At 36.6% G+C, this 24,473-nt stretch overlaps 2 protein-coding genes across 2 annotated transcripts; both read left to right on the top strand.

Moving 5' to 3' along the window:
• Nucleotides 1-6,262: 6,262 nt before the first annotated feature.
• Nucleotides 6,263-12,022, top strand: LOC146139630 (sialin-like). Its single transcript, XM_083392501.1, has 9 exons — nucleotides 6,263-6,460; nucleotides 6,907-7,140; nucleotides 8,264-8,438; nucleotides 8,779-8,912; nucleotides 9,262-9,408; nucleotides 10,293-10,533; nucleotides 10,815-10,948; nucleotides 11,509-11,650; nucleotides 11,979-12,022. The coding sequence occupies exons 1-9, from the start codon at nucleotides 6,263-6,265 to the stop codon at nucleotides 12,020-12,022; spliced, it is 1,449 nt and encodes a 482-aa protein (XP_083248627.1).
• A 1,877-nt stretch (nucleotides 12,023-13,899) lies between these two features.
• Nucleotides 13,900-16,545, top strand: LOC146139629 (uncharacterized). Its single transcript, XM_083392906.1, has 4 exons — nucleotides 13,900-14,055; nucleotides 14,631-14,765; nucleotides 15,266-15,364; nucleotides 15,836-16,545. Exons 1-4 carry the CDS (start codon nucleotides 13,995-13,997, stop codon nucleotides 16,345-16,347), a joined length of 807 nt encoding a protein of 268 aa, XP_083249032.1. The 5' UTR covers nucleotides 13,900-13,994; the 3' UTR covers nucleotides 16,348-16,545.
• Nucleotides 16,546-24,473: the final 7,928 nt, after the last annotated feature.

Here is a 24,473-nt window from a genome sequence, read left to right as displayed (position 1 = left end):
TTAATCTAAATTAAAAAAAAATATATATTTTGATTCGATGCAATACAATCAAATGTTGATAGGAAAAAAGATCGAACAACATATATATTATAAAAATATCATTTTTTACATAACAAAGCATGACAATTGAGCAAAAGAGTAGGCAAATCGTTCCTACACAAGAATTATTTGGATAACGAAAATTGACAGGGGTCATACGTCCCCTTTTCCAGTTCACTACTGCCATGTCCAGCACCCGCTGTTTAGTTCGCGGAGCGGCCACACAAAGGAATTACGTCCAGTGTGGACTGGAATTTTGTGTTGAGGACTCAGGAACCTCAAGGTTGGTGAGGCTAGCATGTTGCTTAAGAAAAATAAAGGTCGATTATTTGGTTTAAATATGCTGCAAATATTTTAATTTAAAAGGATACGTGACGCATTAGGCACATAAAAGAGACTCTCATTTTTCTCGATCTGACAGCATATTCTAACTTAACACAAATGCTACTTTATGGAGTTTATATAACTTTACAACATGGCATCGTCATAGTGTATGCATGGCGTCTTAGGGTTGAATGGAACTTCGTGCGAGACGCGAAAATGTTTTATATTTACACAGTAAAAGTTGACAAGAAATAGTTTTTTATTTATTTTTAACGCTTATTTCAATGATACCTGAACGTTAGTGGTTCTGCTTTATTAAAAAACTTCATGATTACGGTAAAATAGCGATTGAACATCAGATTTAGTTTGGCATACCACAAAACGTTCAGGAAAAAACACGTTAAAACATTTACTCTGTTGTGTATTACCACTTTACAACCAATTAATAACGCTGTAAAATGTTGTAAAACGTTTTGTGTTGCTGGGTTACTGTTTAACTTAAAAAAGGCTGCGTTAAGACGCGAACCAGTAAAAATGTTTTTTTAAAAGGATGGGCACGGATACAGATTTAGTATAGAACGGGTACCTGAGCATTGAGTATAGTTTGTAAACAGATTAAATTAGGGGTTCTCAATCAGTGGGCCATGGCTCACTGGTGGGCCATAAGAACATTTGAAATGGGCCACAGACCAATTTAAAAAAGCTAGATTTAGTTTCATTTGAGTCAATATATTTAATATTACAGGAAATAAAAAGGTATATAAATTTATTGTTCAGCCGGAAGTATCTCACTAATGCACGGTTGAATAAATAATCTGTTTTGAAATATGTTCTGCTGTGTTTTGTTCTAAACCTATTTTACAGTTTTTACCTTCATAAAAATTTATTGGGCCACAGATTTTTTTGCAACATAAATGGGTCACGAAGGATGAAAGGTTGAGAACCACTGGATTAAATTATCCGACTATGTTTGTGCCAAAAGGTGTTCTGAACGCGTTCGGGACGAAATTCTAAAAAATATCGCAGGCTACTTTACTACAGTCCAAAGTTTTAAAAAATGATTCAGGTCTTAGTGGCAAAATGATCGGATTTGGCGAAAGTCATGTAAACAAATAGATAGTTTCGATTTACATGTACTACATTTTTTGTTTTGCACAATATATCGAATTAAATCAAAGTGTTTTAATTTCAATAGTTTTGTGTCGTGGACGGGGGTTTAGCCTTATATTTAGGGTTGTCATCGACATGGACCCAAAAATAAGGACAACCGAAAAATTAGATTAGCATTTAAAACGTTTTTGGAAATGCATTCTATTTATACGAGCCGTGTCATATCACATTCAATACTTTTTGCCAGAAAACAATCTGTTCCACCTATATATCAAGGTTTATTGTTTGTTTTTCGGTCTACTCCTGTTAATGTTGCTTGGAGAAGGCTATTTAAAAAATCCGACACGTGACGCGATCGACGAGGTGAAATGTGGCGATCTCGATCGAAGCTTGTCACCCTTGCTTATAGCTCTACTGATTTAATCACAGTGTCGTACCACCACTTCGCAAAAAATGCTGCCTTCGCCGCACCCTATTCTGATGTAGCCTAAACAGCAGTAACCTTGTAGGTCTACTGCTGTTTAGGCTACAGCTAAAATGTCTTTAGCTGCAGCCAACACTGCTGTACCACTTCCCTACCTATTTCAAGTCAAATCCTAAGACACGGGAGTACCATTTAATTTATGATGTCATAAAAACTCGGCGCAAAAGCATAATTTTAAAATATTATTGAACACCGGTTAACAGAGGAAAACGTTCGAAGTTCTGTAGTTGTTGAAAATTAGACAAAATAAGGAGACAAGTCGAAAATAAGGGCATTTCTTAGAAATACGGACATGTAGGTTTTCGACGTGGCCCTTCAAAATAATGACAAATCTTAGAAATAAGGACGGTATGGCAACCCTGCTTATATTTGTTGCAACGACTTGACATGTATTTTACAATTACTTGCTGCATGGTTTGCTGACACGCTTAGCACTAAGGCCATGCATCAGCTATGGCAACGACTTCCCTTCTACAAACACAAACATAACGCTGGATACTATTTTACGCAGAACTGAATTGCTGAGTTGCTTCACTTTAAAGGCCCGTTTACACTACAGCTGAGATTAGCTGAGCAAAGTGTAATTTGCATTCAATTTCTATTGTTTCGAGCATTGCGCTTTGCTAAACTCTAGCGCCACTCAGTCCGAAAAACACGCTTTGGAGCACCCTTTAATTGCCATCAAAGCGTTAAGGTGATATTGCTTAGTCTGTTGCGAAAACAAACTTGATCTCCGCGTAAGTTTTTGCAATTTTGCAGAAAAAAATATTTTGTATTTCACTTGGTAAGTTTTAAACTAAAAAAGTAGTTAGGTAGATTCATATAAGGAGTGAAAACGTAACCCTGTATCTATGTAACAAAATTTGCACTTTAAAGAACGTTTGTTTAGTTGTTAAATGTGGCTGCATACTAGCAATGTAGTCAATTTGTTATGCTGGCGCCTTTTTTAATTACAAATTACTTTTCTATGCCAGTTAATTTAATGTACCAGTCTACAATAAAACAGGAGGTAACAATAAATGGCTGATCAATGACGTGACTTATGTAAACAATAAGCTCAATGCAGCAAATAGTACAAACGCAATTTCGCGACCAGCTCAGCACAGCTGTAGTGTAAGAGCCTTTATTTAATACTATAGTCATAATTTAGCAAGCTTTACTAAAGCTATATCCGTTTGTCTTACCGTGCGATCAAATGCGAATAACTTTTTCCTTTGTTCTTAAAAAAGCATTATAAAACAATCCGTTTTAGAAATTGGAACAGTGTTTGTTTTTGTATTAAACTTTCTGCAGCAATTCGATTTTAGATAACTTATTTTATTTGTACCGTTGTAGAATGCAGTCGGTTACAATTCAACGTAAGCTAAGATAGACACATTGTTGTAAAGGTTTCTAAACAAGCGATGGAAGGTGAATTTGTGTGGCCATACGTCTTTTTTTATTTCGCCAAAGAATAATTTAGATGATTGTGCATAAAACATTCAAAAAGAATAAAGTCAAGCTGTTTTAGACAACTTTCCGGACGGTTGTTTGCAGATAAATAACGTTGCACAAAGAATGGGGAACGGTTATCAAGAAAAGCCTTTTCTGATAAAAACAAACGTTTGCTCGGCACACAAGACGTTTGGCGGGTATTGACATAATGCATTGAAAGACTGCAAGGCGTTGTTGTATAATAATTTGCTCATGTCATGTATGATTTCTTTGTCCGTGCTGGCTTTCAAACAACTTTTATTGTTGGTAGTTAAGAGGTCAGTTGCTTTAATAAGGCATTTGGATTCAAGCGTTAAATAGTTAAGTTACTCTTTTCCACCGCAAAATCAAAGTGTCTTTTCTTGAGCCGTTTCAACTGGTTGAACAGAAAACTATTATTTGAAGATTAATCTTTATGAAGATATTTTTATCGCTTGTCTGAATGTTACGCTTGTAACGTGCCGATTCATAGGACCTAGACATAGAATGAAAAGTGGCATAATAGATCAGGTTCTTTTTGGTGCAAGATTACTTATGAGTTGATCCTGATCCAGCTGTTGCTTGTTTATAATTTCGTAAAATTACAGATAAATTATATCAAACGTTGAGAGCTATTTTAGCCATTAGAAAAAATCAAATTGGTAGCCTGATCCTTAATTTTTATAAGTTTTATTCTGAGAAAATTATATTATGCAATAATCTAGGGAACAATAAGGCGTATGCAAGTCAATTAAAATTTCCTTTTTTAGCGTTATTGCGATTTAAAAAAAATTGTTTAAATAAAGAAAATCTTTTGTAGGCCTACTTTGACAGAAATTCAAGGCCTTAAACTACGTTGTACTAAATCTATTTTATTGTAAAATAATATAAAAATGATGTTATATTGACTGCTCTGATTTGAAGTTTTATATCACCGCTGCAGTGGTCATCGGTAAAATGCAGGTGTGTATATAGAAATTATAAATCATTTGATATTTTACCAGGCCTATTAAAACCACGATGTTAATCTGTCAAAAACTTAGGCAGAGGCAAAACTTTCATACATTTAGTTCTTAATGACGCAATAGAGAGAAATGTCCGGGCCACGCGATCAAGTTCATTGCACCTGAAGCGTATTTTTTCATTTCAGCAACAATGATTTCAAACCAGCGTTGCTAAAGTTCTGTGACGAGAAAGAAAAGGGTTTAAACGTACTATAATTGCAGCGTTTTAACTGAAATTACCTTGGTGCACAAGTTTTTGTCCACTATAACCAATATTTTGAATTGACACTATTTTCTCGCTCTTATTCTTAATGCTTTGTAACAATTCTGGCCACAGCTGCAGTACCTTTAGCGAATTTCAGTTTGTTTACTGACGCATGAGGAAAGCCAGCAGGGTTCTTTAGGAAAATTCATTGGCACTGATGAGCTAATGGGCTGAATATTTCCTTTGGCTAAAGTTTAAAATTTTTTGCAAATAGAGCAAAGTTATGGCTTCCAACCTAAAAACACGTTTTTGTTGTTGTTTCAATTCCTAATTTTTACCGGGGTACATACAGATAAATCGAAAGAGTACACAGTTAAAAAAGGTTGTAAAACCCCTATCCCATAATGTCGTGTTTATATCGAAAAAAACTTCAAAACTGTTAATCGCTAGCTTTATGTAGGCTTCGCTGGTGGAGTTCTACTTTTGCAATGTCAAACTAGTTCAGTTGACGATATTTAATGTCAAACTAGTTTCGGATTACGTTTTTTTCAAATAAATGTCCTTTGTTGTCATTTACCAGGTAATGTCGAAGTGATGGTAGTCCAAACTTGTCATATGCGCCTTTACTGTTTAAAGCCGCCTAACCTCACGGGCCTCAATAACACCATTTAAGATAATACTGTACTTTCAACAGATCGCCACATGTCGCTCGCAAGCCGCGTTTTGACTAGCGTTGGTAAAGCAGGTTTTATGTAGTGAGATAGCAAAAACTTTGTTTTGGTCACGTTGCGTCAAAACATCGAAACAGTTCACCCTCTAGCGCAGGTTTTCCTAAATATTGACCATTGTGGGGTCGCGATCGAGTCTTTCTAAATAAAATTTACGCAAATAGTTTCTTTATCACTGTCATGCCTGAATGGTCGCAGCAAGTTTAATGAGTTAGCCGGCGTTGTACGCACTGCTGCCTATATTGCTGTTATGGCCTATGACCTATGGTTGGCTACATGACTCAAGTGTCAAGTTGGAAATGTTTGACATGACTTTTTTACCAAGATATTTTGCAAATGACCTGACTTGGATCCAAATTATTTCGAAGTACTAACATTTTCATATTTTACAAATAATAAGAAATGTTATACCAACCCTGGAAATTACTTAATATGTAAAATAGCTTTGTTTCAGAAAAACAACTAAGGCTTTACTCTTTGCTTTTAGAGTAACAAGCCAATGGTACATTGCTGCGCCAATAAACGATATTTCTCAAACAAGAATTTAGACGTTTGTGCAATAAACATTCAAAAAAAGAAAGTCAAGCCGTATCAGACATATTTCCGTTATTAGATGGTTGTTTGCTGATAAAAAACATTGTAGAAAGAAAGAAAAGAGCCTTTTCTAAGAAAAAAAAGAGTTTGTCCGGCAGACAATGGGGCGGTAACGATTTTAATGCATTGAAATACTGCAAGGCGTTGATGTAATATTTTGCTCATGTTATGTTTTTTTGTCCGTGCTGGCTTTCAAACAACTTTTATTTGTTGGCATTTGTTGCTTTAATAAGGGAATTTCTTACAATGTAAAATAGCTTCATTACTGAAGGAAAAAAACAATTAAGACTGTACCATTTGCTTTTAGAGTGACAAGCCAAGGATGCATTGCTACACCAAGAAACGATTCGTGCTGGCCGCCATGTGCTTTTTAGTCAACTTCAACACTTTTTCGACACGAAGCAACCTGAACGTGGCCATAGTGGCCATGGTGAACAACACACATCATTGGACGGACGAAATTGCTCAAAATAACTCGTGTCCGAGCCGAGGGGTAGCTGTGGCCGAAGAGAAAATATCAGTAAGATCTTTTAGTAATACTAAACTGTGGGTAATAATGCGCAAAAGAAACATGAAACAAGTTTACAGCGTTATGGCTGGAGGTTGCAAACACATTTTTAAACTTTTTGCATAGTTCCAAATATGTTTTTAACATCAAGAAGAAATAGCTTAATAATAAATTGGAAAGCAAAAAGATCGAGTAGATCGACATCATCTTGATTAGTACGTTTTAATACGAGCTTGTATCATCTTCAGTTAATGTGGGTTAAATGTATTTTTAGCTTTGTAATTCATTATCAAGCTACATTACAGATCCGTGCATAGTGTACCCAAGAAGAAAGAAATATAATATTAGCATATAAACAATTCTTGTTCAAAAGCGACAAAAAAATTGCGCAATTAATCGATGCCGCCTCTTTGATTCACTTTGGTAGGTGCTGCAACCTCCTATACCTTTGCCCACAGAACGGGGTGTTTAACTGGAGTCGAGCCCAACAGGGCGTGCTGCTCGGCTCGTACTACTACGGATACGTGGTCAGCAACATCCCCGGTGCCTGGGTGTCACAGCGATGCGGCTTTGTCCGGGTGATTGCTGTAACTCAGTTGACGTCGGCCGTCCTGACGCTGGCCTTTCCAGCGTTTGCCCACGTCGGCCTACAACTGCTCAACGTCAATCGAATTCTGCACGGCTTGTTGCAGGTTTGTTGTTCCGCCGGCTATAGGGGGATGTCCGAAATTGGCATTTCATTACGATCGCTATGCAGGATCTTTTGGACCAAAGTATTTCTATCCGATATTAATGACGTCATTGCTATTACTAAACACGTAAAATAGATGCAGTTAATACGTTTAACTGCATTAGTTCTTCTCCCAGTATGTTAGGCCAAACTTTGCCTTAGTGTTAAAAAGTTTAATTCCCCCAGTTGTTTACCTAAAATTTCTGTTAAATTTACCATGATGGAATAACTGCGGTTAATCGCAAATCATGAGTGATATTCCTATATTAATTTGGTCCTATACCAACTGTATCGGACGAGAACCGATACTACCAGTTGACATCGGATATCAGCTCCGATCCGATATTATCGGACATCCCCATCCCTACGCGGCTATAGCTGGGACTGGGTGTTACATTTTTTCTGTCGTTTCTATTGGATCAATATGTGTAGTGTCTTCAGAGGTCTTGTCATTCAAGCAAGGCAAGGCTAAAAAACACGTTTCTGCTGGAAATTTGAAACCCATGACTCTATGTGAATATTATATTTGGCTGTGAAATGTGCCCGAATACATGAGCTCAAAAAACAAGCCATTGGACACGGTACACCTCAAAAATACTGTTCTACTATCGCTAATCCCACAACAAAACAAAGTAACTTGTTTACGATCGCCTAGTTTGCCATAAGGTATTTGTTACAATGAAACAGTCTAACTTTTCGCATAAAGAGTAATTATTATCTATTTTTGTATTGCAAGCGTTAACAGGCCACATGGCGAACTATTTTTGGTACTTTAGTTAAATGTTGATTGGCCGTTTTTTGGTCACGTAAAGACAGATATGGACATTTAAAGTATGAATAAAGATTATCTATTCATCTAACCTTACCTTGCTTACACGGAATTTTTTAGCGTTACTTCAGTGAATTGACATGGCGGTGATGGCGTTCGTCCATACGACTTAAGAAGGTCAACCTTTTAATAATATACACGGAAAACATCATGTAAAAGTAAATGGGAGCTTCAGTAAAGCAATAATGCCGAAAGACAACCGGTTCCAATCCAGGTAGCCTATTCCTATGATCGAGCATCTATTATATTGTGCCAGGGGGCAGTTTTGCCGTCTATGATCGGTGCTTGGGGCATATGGGCCCCCGCTATGGAGCGGAGCATGCTGGTGGCCGTCACCTTTGCCGGAATGAGCTGCGGTACTTGCGTAACCCTCTTTCTCGGCGGTCTAATCGCCGAAAATCTGGGCTGGGAGGCCGTGTTTTACGTCACCGGTAATCCAGAAGATGGATTGGTAGAGTTTATTTTTGCGTCTGTAGGAGATTTGCACAACAAGCGATAGAGTTGGAGTTTTTAAATCGACGAATTCAGTAACATCAATCGGCTCAAAAGTGATGTTTTCTATCTGTAAAATTCATTGTCCAGTTAATACCTTTGTTTCAAAACCTATAGTTTGCAATGAATATTTGAAAGTTCACCATGATTTTTAATTTTGAAGTTTTAATTACCTGAGCCCATAGTTGAAAATGTCAGACAAATAACATACATATAAAGCGTAATGCAAATCATACCAAACCAAAAATCAAAATACATGACGAAAAATGTTTGTTAAAGGCGGGGCGTCGGCTCTTTGCGGCATTTTGTGGATGCTGTTGATTCATCAAACGCCTGAAAGTCACCCGAGAATATCAAACAAGGAGAAAGAATATATTGCACGCACTAATGGCTTTAACGTCAACGATAAAAAGGTAAACTAAAACAGAATATTCCACTTTATATGTTGGTTCACACTAGACGCGTTGTGCGTCAACGAAAAACGCCGGCACCTAAAGCGAAAAAACGATTTTCCATCGGAAAGATAAAATATTATAAAAAAAAAAATTAAAAAATTTCGTTTAGGGTGAATGCATTTTCCATTGACACAGCCAACGCGAAAAATCACCTTGTGTGAACCAGCCTTAAAAACAGTTTAAGTGATTAATGTTTATTAAAATATGCCCGATATTTTAAACTCCAGAGTTGCCTATTGTTACTCAATCCCCTCTAATTAAATTTTCTGTTTTATGGTCAATTTGACAAACTACTTCACAGGCAAAGAGCAAAGTACCATGGAAAGCCATTTTTACCTCGCCTCCAATTTTGGCAATATTCATTAGTCACTTCTGCAACAACTGGGGGTCTTATACGCTGTTTAGCATGCTCCCCACCTACATGGCATCTGTACTGCAGTTCGACGTGGCGGCGGTATAGACTTGTGAAGTTCTGTTTTTTATTCTTATACTGCTTGTATTTATATTTGATGTATTATTCACTTAATGACTTGTTTATTTAAATACAAAGTCTATATTTGGACTATATGTTGGTTTACTCGCCCACCAAGCCTATAGTGTAGTTGGCTTCTCTGCATACTGGTTCTTATCGTCTGACAAGCTTGTCTAAAACGCATTAATTCTCTAGCATTTTTGTAGTCTGTATATTTGTGATTATTGTCTAAAATAGTTTTTTTTGTGACCGCTTAGTAAAATGTCTGATCACTACAGTCAACAAATAGAAGGCCGAACTACGTTTTTATTTAAATACTATTAGCCCTGTTTGCTTCTGTCATCGTTTATTTAACGTTTTTGCACATGGGCACATCTAATAGGCCTCAAAAAAAGGTAGTACACCAAGGGTTGAGTGAAGCGGGTGCGCATTTGGTTGCGTATACCGTATAGGTATTTCCCTTAACATGCTTTCAAAGTTATTATTTTATCACCTTTAAAATAATATAAAAACACAGTCACAGTCGAAAGAGAAAGTAAGATACTATAAAAAAGATATACTTTGAATACTTGCAACCTTCCATTGCGCACCGGTTGAGAAGCACTGACCTATATGCCAACTAACTTTTTTATTTTGTGTCAGAAGCAGTGTATTTTGAAAGCAAACCCATAGTGAGCAGGTCTTTATGCCTCATTAGACGCTTTTATGCTTTAATTCAAACTTAAAATCAACTTGTGTTATGACCCCAAAATCCAACATGAAGAGGTCCGTTTTAAATCACATGCTGCATATTGATGTATATCATAATCTAGCAATTATTTGTGGCTCTTTGCCCAGATTAAACCGTATTGGCTTGTTTTCCACAGAGTGGCTTGCTATCGTCACTCCCCTATTGGATGGAGCTGGCCTTTGCGATTACTAGTGGCTACATCTCCGACTTTGCACTTCGCAGAGGCCTAGCGTCTACCGCGGTGATACGTAAAGTGAACACGAGCCTCGGCACAGCTGTGCCAGCCTTGACCATCGTACTAGCTGGCTACATAGGCTGTAACGCCGCGGCTGCAGTGGCATTCTTTACGCTGGCGTTAGGCTTTAACGCGCTGACAAGTATGGCAACGATCTTTGCTGTTTTTGCCCCAATATTATCGTATAAGAACGTAATGTGTTAAAACGCTTAATTTGGTTTGTGTATCGACTTTGTACTAAGAATTGCAGACTAATATTTTCAAAGTGATGGAGTATATACTTATATAGTTATAGCTTAAACCCTGCCTCATAGTGTCAATACACCTAATTATTTCGCCGAGCGCTACGAATTTGTTTTGCATCAAACTATGCTGAATTAATTTGTCCATTTTTTCCAAAGCATTCACGTTTGTGCCTTTCAGTTAGCGGAATGCGATCGAACGCGATTGATGTGGCGCCAGATTACTCAGGAATAATCTTCGGCATCTCCAACACGTTTGCGTCCATGCCAGGCTTCTTGGCGCCCCTAGTGGCTGGGATTATTCTAAATGACGGTGTGAGTTAAATTCACCCAAAAATATAATTCGATTTTGGTAACAAATCATTTTAGAGTAAAATATACGTTTTATATCTCCGTTTTCAAATTTTAATGCCTAAAGTATTAGAAGGCTTCGGAAAAAGATGTACGACTGTAAGTGAGACAGGATTTATCTATAGCCTACCTGATGACTTTGTTGGTATTGGATCTTCTGTGTTTTTTTTACATACCACTGTATTTGGACAAATGACCTCCTGTCAGGCTGTTGTTTAACGTAAAGTAGTATATATTGCGCTTGGGACAATAAGAGTACTATTTGGGTTACAAAAAGCTTTTATCAGTGTTGAAAGAGTCAGACTCATTTCAATCTATTGTATATGGTAAAAAACTACTAAAAATACGAAGTCTAAATAAAGTCATCAAATGTTTTTTAAGCCTCTTTTTTTTCGCCAGGTCATGGGTTTGGACCCAGCGATCCACTTTTTAATAAATCCGCGTTTGTGACTCCTGCTCACTTAAGTAGGTAAATTGTCTGTTCACTTCCATTATAAATAATATTTCCATTAAATGTCACCCAGGACTCGATCGTTCAATGGCAAGCTGTGTTTTGGATTACGGCGGCCGTATTTCTCTTGGGGGCCGCCGTGTTTTGTGTCTTGGGCTCAGGTGAAGTGCAAGAGTGGGCGAAGAAAAAATCTACGGAAAATAAGGAACTCGAAGGTAAATTAGGCTTGTAATTACGGTTTTATCCTATTTTATAAGTTGCTTTCGCTAAAAAATAGCGCTCTTTTCTTTGAAAGCAAGGTTTGTGTTATAAGGCTTTTATGTAAAGCTTTTACAGTCTAACGGCATCTGAACTATTTTTGTTTCTTAAGTAATTTGTTTTAAAAATAGCTGTTTTATTTTTAATTACAGAATTGCATATTGCCACCCAAACGGCGTACTGAACAAGTTTGATATTTTTAGATATTAATACCTTGCGAGGCTGACTAGAGCAGCTTGGCATAAAGTCGTTAAGTTTTATTTGTTCTTATTTCTTTTTTTCCAGATAAGCTGCAGGACACAAAAGCTGAATTAGTCATTGAGCTGTAAAAACCACTGTGCAACTTTAGGATTCGTAACAATACAAATAAAACAAAAACGAAAACGGTGTTCTGTGTTCTTAGCCCGGAAATCCCCAAAGACCAAACATCCATTGCATTTACTTACCATGTATAGTTAATATTAAAACAAATGTATAATAGACATGCGACAGTAAGTAAGGTACGTACACTCAGTTGGTAGAGCGACGGTCCCGGCTTGACCGGAGGTCGTGAGTTCGAACCTCACTGCAGGCCAGTTGTTTTTCTGGCTTGCTCTGCTTGCACCATAGATCGACAGATTCGGCGAGTCTGCGATGGCTTATCGGTGTACTATTGATACGGAAGCCGTAATCGTTGGTCATAAAGCAGCTTCCGAGGGGCTAGATCACAGATGGATGTTATTAAACACATATGTTTGTGTGTGTCTTTCATTAAGTAAGGAACGGTATTAGTTTTAACCCGAGCGAATATAGGTTTAATATTCATTGAATAGTCTATTGCTTATATCGGCCGAAACAAGTTGATTATAAGATTAATAAGTTTTAAAAAATAATCTATTATATTTATAGCCTACATTTTTTTTAAGATTGAATCCTGTGATTGCTTTTTTGGCAAGATAATCTTACACAGAATGCTTAAGTGGTTTACCAATATTTTATTTACCAGCCATCAGTAAAAATCTAAGTTACAATGCTTTGCATTTAAATCACTATGTTTTGCACTTAAAATAGCCAAGGACAAATTCCAATAAAGACAGCATTGGTCTGTAGTTGCAGTATGCTGTTTGTACATAACACTATTTTACCAACACAAGTACACTTGTATTCTTGAAACAATCAAAATGAAACTGATAACAGGTGCAAGCCAATTTTAAAACTTTCAACGCAAATAACCCACCTCAATTTCTGTGTGATAAATCTTTAAAACTGTGTTGGTGTAGCATAACGTACCGTTTATGGTGAACCATCTGTATCTAATATCTAAATAGGATCTTGTATCTTGTCAATTAAAAAGCACATTTGCGTTCAAGAAGAACTTTTAAATACCCAATAAACCTTAAGAGATTGTATAACGTACTGCAAAACGGCAACGTTTCGAAGCAAGTTAATTTAATTGAATATTGCCCGAACCAGGTTTGCTATCTTAATTGTGTAAAATGGGTACGATGTTCATCAGAAATACGTTATTTGTTTTAAATTGTGTTTTGACCTAAACTCGTTTATATAAAAACTACTGATATTTGACAGCACAAGTATTTTGGACGATTAGTGATTTTTCATAATATTTAAAAAGAATTAAAATTTTAGAAGATATCTTATGTGTGTAGACTGAATACACACTATTCGTGAGCCAACTGATAACAAAAGGTGCCTGGAATATTTTTTGATTTTCCAAGTGTGCCACAAGCTCAAAAAGTTTGAGAACACTGGCTTGAACGAACGAAGACCGCCTTTTCACAGCAGCCAACCGTACGAGAAACAGCTAAAATTTCCCATTGCACAAAGTGGTTAAAGTGCAAATACTCTAGTTTCTTGGACTCGCTGTTAATCTTCCAGCAATCAGCCCAACCGGGATATAAATATATAAGTACATGCTGCTGCTTTGCAATGGACATTCAGAGAACGAGATTTTGTGCGCGCGCAAACCCGAAAGAGACAACCGAGCCAAGAAGCTTATCACGACCATCGGAGACGCATTAATCATGTCACTGGACACAGGCGGTTGCGAAATCATCCCAAATGCGACCGCGACGGGTTTTCGGGCTTTTAATTCAACTCGTGACTTACAAAAGCTTTTCGAGTTTCTCGTGTGACGTAAATTAAATAAAAAACGTTTGCTGTGACGCTAAAGGTTTTTCTGACACCGAGCTTGTTTTATCGTCCAAAATCAGAAAAGAAAAATTATCGCGTTTGACTGCAGTGCATTGTGTAACCTAAGGTACAAGAAACAAGTTGAAACAGCAGTGAAAAAAGATTTTTACAATGAATTTCATCGTTCAACTTACCGCCGTGTGCTTTGTTCTTATCCTACTGTGTCGGCCAAGTAAGTAAAGTTGAACTTTCGTCATACTTTATGTCAATAACTTTTTTAAATGGTTATTTAAATAAAGAATACATTTAAGAAATGTTTTAAGTGGAATTCATGAACGCCATCGGTTATTTAGTTTATCTATTATTTACATTAACTGTTAAATTGTATATTTTGTTCATAAATTTACAAGTAAATATTGTGGATTTAAAACCTTTTTAATTTTTTTTTTGTTTGTTAAGAGTTATTGTTAATTTTACTTTGAAAAAATTGAAGGATTTCAAAATACATCTAACAAATAATAAAGTTATCAGTAAAAAGTAGATTAGAACATCTTAATGAAACTTCCTTTGTATGCTTGTCTTATGTGTAATACGTTATACGTTCAACTGCTTTAAAAAAATGAGATTTATTATATTCGTATGCCAAAAAGTGGATTTCTAGAGAATTGAATGAAAGATTTATGTATATACATACTTGTACAACCACTGTGATCCAGCCCTTCTGAAGTCCATTTTTGACCAACGATTTCCAAAGGAGAATGGTATTTGTTATAGGTGTACAGTTAACGTTTTTATTTTTATTTTTAGGCGATGGGGTGTTTTGTTACAGCTGTACGTACAACCCGATTGTCCCCAATTCATGCAGGGGTCCCGTCACAGGCAGTTCTCATCTGGTTAACTGCCCTGGGACTCAATGTCACTCGTCGCTGGTCATTTTGGAAGGTAAACTTTTTAACAATCTTTTTGTAACGTATAGGAAATAATACGATTACATTTATTTTCCGTCGGTCAGAGTTACGACGGATTAGATAAAAATTTATTTAGTTACATTGTCGTGAATCGTGAATTGGCCAACTTCGCACCCAGCAGAATAAAAATCCTAACGTAAACACCAAATTAAATAAGGTGACATATTCTTAAATTCCAAGCCAAATATCAATTTGGTTGTACTGTTTAAAACGGTTTCGTTCGTGGGATATTTGTACTAGACTAGACAACATTAAGTCAAAGGCAGATTCTTAAGTAAGTAAGAATAATTATTACCAATATAAGAATAATTAAAAACTTTGCTTGCAACTAAAAATTATTATTATTAGTAAAACTTGTTTTAAAGATCCAAATTAAATCAAACACAAATTAAAACAATAAATAAACCTTTTTTAAAATACAGAATGTGTGTAGAGTGTCTTTAAAATAAACTTGCCGTCATTTTACTTATGCAGGTATGGGCGAAACAATACACAGAGGGTGTTACGACCAGTCAACTAAAAAAGCAGGATGCTTTATCGAAAGTGGAGCCCAAATCTGCGTCTGTACCGGCAGTAAGTAAACGGTTTGAAAAAACGTCATTATAAATTTATTTCTCCCGGTGCGCAGTTTTTTTCATTTTATGGCCTTTCCTTACAATTTATAAATGGATGAATAACACGAATTTCCACAAATTATATTAATAAGCATAAAAAGCTTCAGCACTTTTATTCGATGTAGAATATCCCGTGAGTAGTAAATGTTAGAAAAATGCTTTGTTTCTCTGCAACTTTCTGTATTTCAGAAGAGAATAATTTCTTGCTATTTACAATTTAATTTTAAATCGTGTTTATTTTGCTGCCTATAGTAAAAAAAAAATATTGATGTTTTTTACGGGTAAATATGATTTTCGTTTTTTTTTGTAGGTTTCTATACTAGTCAATGTTATCCAGGTTATATTACAAAATATTTTGGTTCTCGACGTGTTTTAAACCAGTCACGTTTGCCGTTTGTGAAATGTCCCTAAACTTTTTCGCGTCGTGCAGACGGGTGCAACTACAACTACGTCACGGCGTCAACAAAGCCGAACCAAAATCCGTTCCAGCCCACCATTGCCGTGATCACAATGCCGAAAACTACGACCGCAGCGCCCACCACAACCCGAAGGACAACCACAACACCACCAACAACAACACCGACAACAACAACAACAACAACAACAACAACAATAACAACAACAACCACAACAACAGCAAGTGAACAATCGCCTGATGCACGGCCAGTCACGCCTTCTAAACGTGGCTCCAGCAACTCCAGTCAGCCCATCGTGAGACCCACGAAAGTGACCAGCAGCAGTCTTGCACAGAGGCCTGCTACCGTCAGTGGCCAAAGCACGCCGCGAGTGACGGTAAAAATCAACGACACCCCCGGTGCGGAACGGGTGGTTTCCCCTTCGACTACCAGCACTTCTTCTCCCCGAATCATTGGCAGCCCAACGCTTTTTTATTTTGCGTCGTTGCTTAGCTTGGCGCTGGCTAGCGTGTTTTGCCTTGTGTAGAGATGCGCACAGCCTTACCTCTTCACCAAGCTAATTCCTTGGGATTTTTGTGAACCTCGAAACTCTGGAAGAAAGATACTTCGCCACGCTTTTTGTTCGTATATATTTCCCGCAAAACAGTGAAGCACCTATCTTTGTTTTAAACCTTATACCTACTGTGACTTTTTAATTTACAAAACTCGCAATTACAAATTCGTATATTCTATTCATCGCCAAAATAATTAACCAAAAATTTTATCTTATCATGTTTTTTGTACGTCTAATGTGTATATGTTAAAAATGCGCCAATTAAACAATACATCCTTTATCTATAATTGTTTCGGTATTTATGACTACATAGAAATACGAAACGGTCATAAATCATTTTTAACTTAGAAACGATTTGCTAATTGAACCATCTTTGGTCATTTTAAACCTTGACGAATCAATGTTTTACAATCAAAGAACACTGAAAATTATTTAAAAGTATTTAGTTAAATTTGATAAATAGTTCATACTTGGAAATTAAAAGCGACCAAGTTGTCAAATCTTCTATAGCCTAAAAGCCTATGTAGGCCTATTACATTTTCCGTCTTTATCGTATGGGTTTTAATGGTAAATGCTAAATGTACGTTACAATTTTCATACGCAATTCAAAATATAGCCGTTGAATGCATTCAGGTGAAACTAGATTCACCAAACTTATTTGCAAAACTTAAACAGTCACACACATAACACACGTGGGCAGAAATCAAAACCACTTAGTTTCTTCCTTGGTTACACAAATATTCTTAATCAATCAAATTTAATCAAAAGTTTTACATAAAAACACGTGGTCTATTAATTAAGATTTTTGTTCTTTACACTCGGGATTTGCTAAATAAAGTTGATACAATACATCAGGCTCTTAAATATTTTAATATCTACAGACTTATTTGAACAAAAAATGCTAGGTTCTCATTGGAAACCGGCAATTGGCAACATGAAACGTAAGAGCTGCACAAAACCTTATGAAGAGCCGTATGCAGCTCGTCAGACGGGGCTTGATCACCCCACACTTCATACAAAACACCCCATGCTGCCAAGGCCTAATAAACTTTTTATTTTATGATTTAAGATATGTTAATTTACTTTTTTATAATGTGTATTATCTGGCAAGGCAGATTTGAATACACGGTATAGATGGCAAAGAACATGTAAATGCCTTCGTTGCGAGTTTGCTAACATGCTTATCGATTAATGTTACCTGTTAAAAAGTTAATTCAACAAAAACAAAAGGAAAGTAATGTTATGTTACCCTGTATATTTTGTAATGAATATAAGTAGTTAGAGTATGAATATAAGTAGTTAGCGCCAAGCACTATTGTTTTATTTATTAAGGCTGGTACAAATTAATAGGCAAAGGTTTAATCACCAGGCGAGTTCAAAACCGCAAACATGGCGAAGTCTACTCATAGGCTTGAATATTAACAAGATGTAGGAAGCTTTTTAACTGTGTAGTAACTCACGATTACATATCAGGTTCCACCATTTTCATGTAAGTTCGCTAATTTGTTTGAGAGGTTAGTGGTGCTGAAAGTTGTTTGGAATTTAGACTTCTAAAATTATTTTCAGCTCTAAATTAATGCGGTCAATAAGATTGTGTGCCTTGTTTAAAGGTAGGCGATGCTAGTTGACGATTGTAATTATATTTACCGATATTAGTATATAGTATAGTGCTACCAAATTTTCGACACCCAAAAAGAGGACATTTTTTGGCTGGCAAGTAAAACGAAAGTAGCATTGTTACGTTTTGAGTGATGTTTATATGCCAATTTTCGGGATATTTGGTTGTTTTAGAATCCTCGGATTAGTTTTCGATAGGAAATTTGGTGTTGCTGACCGACTCGAGCGCAAATATTGATCAATTTGTTGCGAGCGCGATGATTTTGCTGTTTATGAATGGGTCTTTTGGTTGCAATTTCTGGCGCAATGTTTGCAATAACAATCAAGAAGATAGGGCTGGTAGGGAAATTTGTTGGAAATCCTTTTTTAAACCACCAATTCAGCATGTTTCATGGCTACAGTATTTTTTTTGAAAATAAATCAGCGTATCGCCTAAAAAATTCACTTTTCTTGAGAAAGAAGGACAAATTCTCCTAAAAGAGAACATATGATAATCCTAAAATATATATGCAAGGGCAGGTTATGCTTAATTGTACTGTTGTACAACGCAGGATGTGTGTTTTGTTGTATTGTGCACAGCCTTACTCATTTAGAGAAAATTAAACTCAGAAGTTATTTGTTTATTTGTTTTAACAAAAACCGGCGAGGACAAAACACACAAGTATAGAGCAAAGAATGGCAAATTGTTGAAAACATAGTTGTAACTTAGGGTACCAAACGTAAGCAGGTTAGGATGCATTTCGCGCTTAAATAAAGACTATATTTTTTATGTTAGAAAACTATAACAACGATAAGTACTAGCTAAAGTGTATAAAACAAGGTAAACCTAAACTCAACAATAACCCAAAAATATTGTGCTAAATGTGGTTCAAATGTTTAGCGTAGACTATGCCTAATGAAGCTGCGCTAATCAAGCTATAAAACTAAATACTGAAAAATATGAATTGACGACACATTGTTGTGCGAGCAAGATAAAAGATGTCTCTTAAATTTCATTTTCCAGACAATATTTTAAAGTTTCTTTTATGATTTTTAAAATTCATTTGTCTCAATTGAATTTTGTCAATTTTCAATTGCTTGGTGGCAGTAATGAGCTAGTTGTTGGTTACTAATTTTTTCCGTTAGTCGGAATTTACGTACAGTCAAACCTTCGCGCTTGTCTAGAATCCTACAACATTTTCATCCATGGGGTTATATTGGCAACATTATTTGGGATAGGGTGCGAGTTAGCGCTTGGGTTTGGGTTGGTCATTATTCCCCAATATATATTTGTTCCTACAATTTCAATTTTGCCAACTTGATTCGTTACTATAAAAACAGTGGCAGGATTGTAGACAAGCGCCAAAACTTCTCCTATAAAAATCTGTTTAGATGTAAACATAATTTAATGTTTGTTTTACAAGAAATGGTAGCGCCCTTTTTTAAAACAGTAACATTAATGATTTTTCAAATTTATGTAATACTTGATTACGACATTTTTGTATATGTCAAACGGTTTTGTTTAAATTGTTAAATGTTTACTTTTAATGTGTAAATGCAATTTAAGCAACTGTCGAACTGCCTAAGACCTTAATCCTTGAAAAACAAATTGAGCTTAATATAATTAAACTTCAGAAAAACATTAAGTTTTAAAAAGGGTATTATCCGTTGTTGTGGAGCTTTGAGGCAAAATGCTTTTGTAACGTAATTTGATATAATATGTTTGTTTAATTTCGTACGTTCAATGATGTCTTCCCGACTTATTACAAATTGAATTTAGGACATTATTTTTCTTGCTGCTAGGTAACCATTTTATGACCCGGTTTCGGTTCGACTAATGCATCGACTAATGCAAGTATGGGATTTATTGCCAGATAGATATAATTTTTTTTATAACTTTTGGCGTAACGGTCGCAACGAGTTTTACATCACTCCAACAAGCATATTTTTATTTTAATAGTACGAAAAGCTATATAAGGCTCAATATGAGACTGCCATTTCCAAGACTGGAACGCACATTTCCAAACGAATTTAGGAAATACTTTGGCGATTTTACCTTAATATCCGTGGTAGATAGTTGCATAAATAAAAGTTTTAAAATATATTGTTAGCACATTAGAACCATATAATGTAGGTAGCAATTTTTGAAGTATACATTTTTTAACAGATTCCAGAAAAAATGGAAGGCCGTTTTCTAATAGTGTTCTCACTGGCTGTGGCTTGTTGCCGAGCGATTGAATTTAACCCAACCCTCGTTGAAATTAGACCCGATGTTCATGTCGCCATTGGCTATGCAGGTGGAAACGTCATTTTTGTCCAAGGTAAGTGAAGCAAATAAATTAAAATTGAGCGTTTTAGCCACCTGCAAATACCAAAGCAAGCATATCTTTTTATAAGACAAATTTCATACTGAAGCTAAGAAATAAGAGATGCATATAAACCGTTTAACGCACTGCAATAGGAGTACGAATTTCGCCAATAGTAGTTTTGCACAAAATGCGACAATACAATTGTAAATAAAATTACAAGTGGGCTACATTATGTTTTAGAAACTAATTTAAAATTTCCAACATTACCTAATTTTCAAATCACTTAAAACTGCTACCGAATGTCTAAAGCACTATAAAAATAAAAAATAAAAATAAATAAATAAATATTTATCTAATATAAACTATTAAGGGAATGTAAAGATTGAGATTGTTAGATTTAAATTAGATTAAAAACCATGGAATCCATGTGTGAAAATATATCAAAAGATAGGAGATAATTTCAAATTTCCTAACAAGCAATTAATAAAGAAGACAGAACAAAAACTTGATACATGACGGAAAAGAAAGCCATAAACAAATTATATTACGTTACAGAAAAAGGGTAAAATTTAATACATGTCAGTCCAAAACAGAAAACAATGACGTTAAACAAAATATAGCGTAACGCATTGTAATATATATAACGTTTTTCTCTTACGCCGGTGCCACCTTTTCGAATAAATTGTACAGTATTATTTAAATTTGTTATTATTAACGCCTAACTGATTTATTTTGTTTAAAAAGAATTTTTCTTAGAATATCAAAGCGCCTAAAATTAGATATATTTTGCAAAGAGTGGCGAATTAACCTTTATTCTTCTTTAAAAACGTTTCTAAGATGATGTATCCTTTTTTATGAGCTTTGAATTTACCTTAAAAGAAGGTTTCTGTCTGTCGGACTGCAGCAAGTTATTTTCCAGGAGAAGACGGCGTTCTGGCTGTGGACGGAACTGAAAATCGCCAAGCAGCCAAAACCATTTTTACCGACTACCAGAAAATCACACCCAAGCCACTAAAAGGCATCGTGCTCACTCATTTCCACACGGGTTCGTATTATGTTTATGACGATTCCTCCAACCGGTTAATTCGTAAAGCACCATGGTAGATTAATAACTAATGGTTGGTGCGCACATTTTTCGCAGAATAATCTGTTTGAAATTACGTTTTTGTGAAAATAACTCAAAATTGACATAACGTAAGGTCGTGAAATGTATATATTAAGTTTCTTTATTTACCGTTTGGAATATGGGTCGTTTTGAACAGCATGTTCCCGAAAAAACGGCATATGCGGATTGCTGAGGCTATATAAAAAGCAACAGCCTGACAAACAACAACAAAAGTTGCTTGCTTCCATGAAAGTCCAAAATTTGTAGGATGTCACAGAACCAAGTAAACCTTTAATCCATATTTGCAGACCACTACGTGGGTATCTCCACACTACTAGAAATGGCCGCGGCAGCTGGAAGCGGACCGGTTGAAGTTTTTGTTCACTCGTCGTCCGCTTTCGTCAAGAGGAAAAGCGGTAAGATTTTTTGGCGCCATTTTTTGTCATCGATTGCATGTGATTAAGTTATTGAGGACGAATCGTGACCTTAAATAACAACATCTTCTGTTGCTTCAAAGAAAATCATCAAACGAAAATGCTAATTTGTGTTTGCGTTATGTTTGTTTATCCTTAAGTCCAATGTCAACTCTGTTATAAACAATTTACCAGTTGAAACAAACAAACAAACAAACAGTTAAACTAAAATTTTTCGTATATCTATTATCACGCCATGTTTCAATGTTTTTAGTCAAACATTCTGGCTTTACTGTCTTAACTTCGTAAAACAGAAAAGGACCCTACATATATACTTACCCCCCCTTAATCGAACGCTTAACTAATGCCATCTTGGGAATACGATTGTTTTGCAATTATACGTACCAGATCGTCTAATTTGTTGTCGAACATAACTTCTACAGTGGTTTACTGAGATAGCCTCCCAAACGGTGTTGGAATAAATTGGTGCTAAAAATAGGACCCAAGTAATATATTGCGAAAAGCGTTTTCCCTTTAGATTTGACGTCCAGGGGCAAAAACGCACGGACTGGCCGCCAGTTTGGCTTCTCGCTGCCTCCAGAGCTTTCGGAGACAACTTTGTTTAAGTATGATCCCGAGGGAACCCTGTACAACGTGCAGCCGACCCAAGTTTACGACACCAGGGCAAACTTTACGGTTGCAGGTAAAGAAATTGCATAGAAGACACTACCTCTTTTATCCTATATGGCAATTTCAACTGGTATATTTGCGAAAGGCGTATCGATCAGATGGCTTTATTTTAACAATGCTGCCAACCACGAAGTAATGGTTAAAATAAACGGTACATACACTTTTGATATTAAAAGCAATTGCTACAATATCTTAATTAATTTACAAGATCTTAATTAACTATAAAATTCTAGGAATCGAATTCCAGCTGATTCACACACCGGGAGAAACCGATGACCACACAACTGTCTGGATTCCCAGCATGAAAATAGCGATGTCGGGTGACAACGTGTACATGGCCTTCCCTAATATTTACACCATTCGGGGATCGGAGGCCCGCGACGCTGTGCAGTGGTTCCAGAGCATTGATCTAGTCCGTGGACTAGGCGCAGAAATTCTCATTCCACAGCACACTTTGCCAGTAGTTGGTGTGGCTGAAGTTGAAACTGTGCTTAGCAATTTTCGCGACGGCATTCAGTTTGTCCACGACCAGACACTGCGAAACATTAACAAGGGCTATTCGGTGGATAAGATCGTTGCCAATGTACAACTTCCACCAACTTTGGCTGCGTCCCCTTACATGAATCAAACGTATGGCAGGGTCGATTGGTCGGTCAGGGGAATCTACACAACCTACCTGGGTTGGTTTGACGGCGATGCAGCGAAGCTTCAACCTCTTCCCGAAATGGAGGCAGCAAGGCGCTGGAAAGACTTTATGGGAAAATCTTTCCTTTCTAATTCTCTCGGACAAAATTGGCCATGGCCGTTGGGCCATTATCTTTTCGAAAAGTTTCTAGCGAACCTGCAAGACAGCGTAAAGACATCGTACCAACACTTCGATGCAACTGGCGAGCATCTCTTTGAGGAACTACAATGGGCTCTCGAAGGTACAACCATGGCGCTCAAATGGACCGATGTGAGCGACGATTACATCCAGAGGGTTAAGGAAACACAATATGAAGCACTATTCGGTCTAGCCGAAGACACTCAAAACTCTAATGCTAAAAACTACTATCTCTCTAGTGCGCTGGAGTTGTCCGGCAATATCAGTTTCGCAATAGATCCGAATGCGATGCTTGGGATAAATATGTACTCCACCCTGGACACTCTCATGCAAAGGATGACGCTGCGATTGAATGCTGAGTCATGCGACGACACGCAAGTCATCCACATGCTGGTAATCCTGTCGGACGCGCCAAAGTGGTATCGCTTCATTCTGCGCAACTGTGTCTTCGAATACACCAATGGAGAGAAGAGCCTCGGAATGCCGGAAGAGTCTGGACTGAAGATGACAACGACCTCCCACTACTGGCGCCTGATCGTCACTAATCAACTCTCACCGCAAGACGCTTTGGCCCTAGGAGCTGTGAGTGTTGATGGCAGCGAGGCCGATTACTTGGCCTGGTTCAATGTGGTCGACCCCGAACTGTAAACCGCTTATGTTTTCTACTAATTTTTCACCAAACCTTATTAGCAATTTTAGTTCCACCTAGTAGCCAGCTGACTTACGCCTTTGATGAAAAAGTCATCGTGATCACACGAATCTAAACACACCTTTCGTCTAATATAACGCTCTTTATGATAAACAAAATGGCTTAATTACTAAATTTATTTTACATTTTTCGTATATTATATCATAGTTGATGTATAAAGAAAAGTTGTTATAATTTTTCACTTCGTGGCGATTTTTCACTTCTTTCGAAAAATGTTAACTAGTTTGTCTACAGAGTAGCGTGCAATGGTCTTACTTGACGCTTTAGCGACATCTAACGTGTATCTTGTTGTGTACTTGACCTGCTATACGTTGAATGTCTAATTCGAATATACCAAACAGTAGCAGCTAAACATGACTTGTTTGTGCCCAATCGACTTCAGTCTATCATTCGAAAAACGACTTCTCATAAGACTTAGGTTGCAATGTATAAAAATGTTACAGTAAGCTATCAG

The sequence above is a fragment of the Ascidiella aspersa genome, chromosome 6 (genome assembly GCF_963924565.1).
Source record: "Ascidiella aspersa chromosome 6, kaAscAspe10.2, whole genome shotgun sequence".
In the NCBI taxonomy this organism is placed as follows: Eukaryota; Metazoa; Chordata; class Ascidiacea; order Phlebobranchia; family Ascidiidae; genus Ascidiella; species Ascidiella aspersa.
The sequence above is the reverse complement of the archived record's forward strand: the minus strand, read 5'-3'. Positions and strand labels throughout refer to the sequence as shown.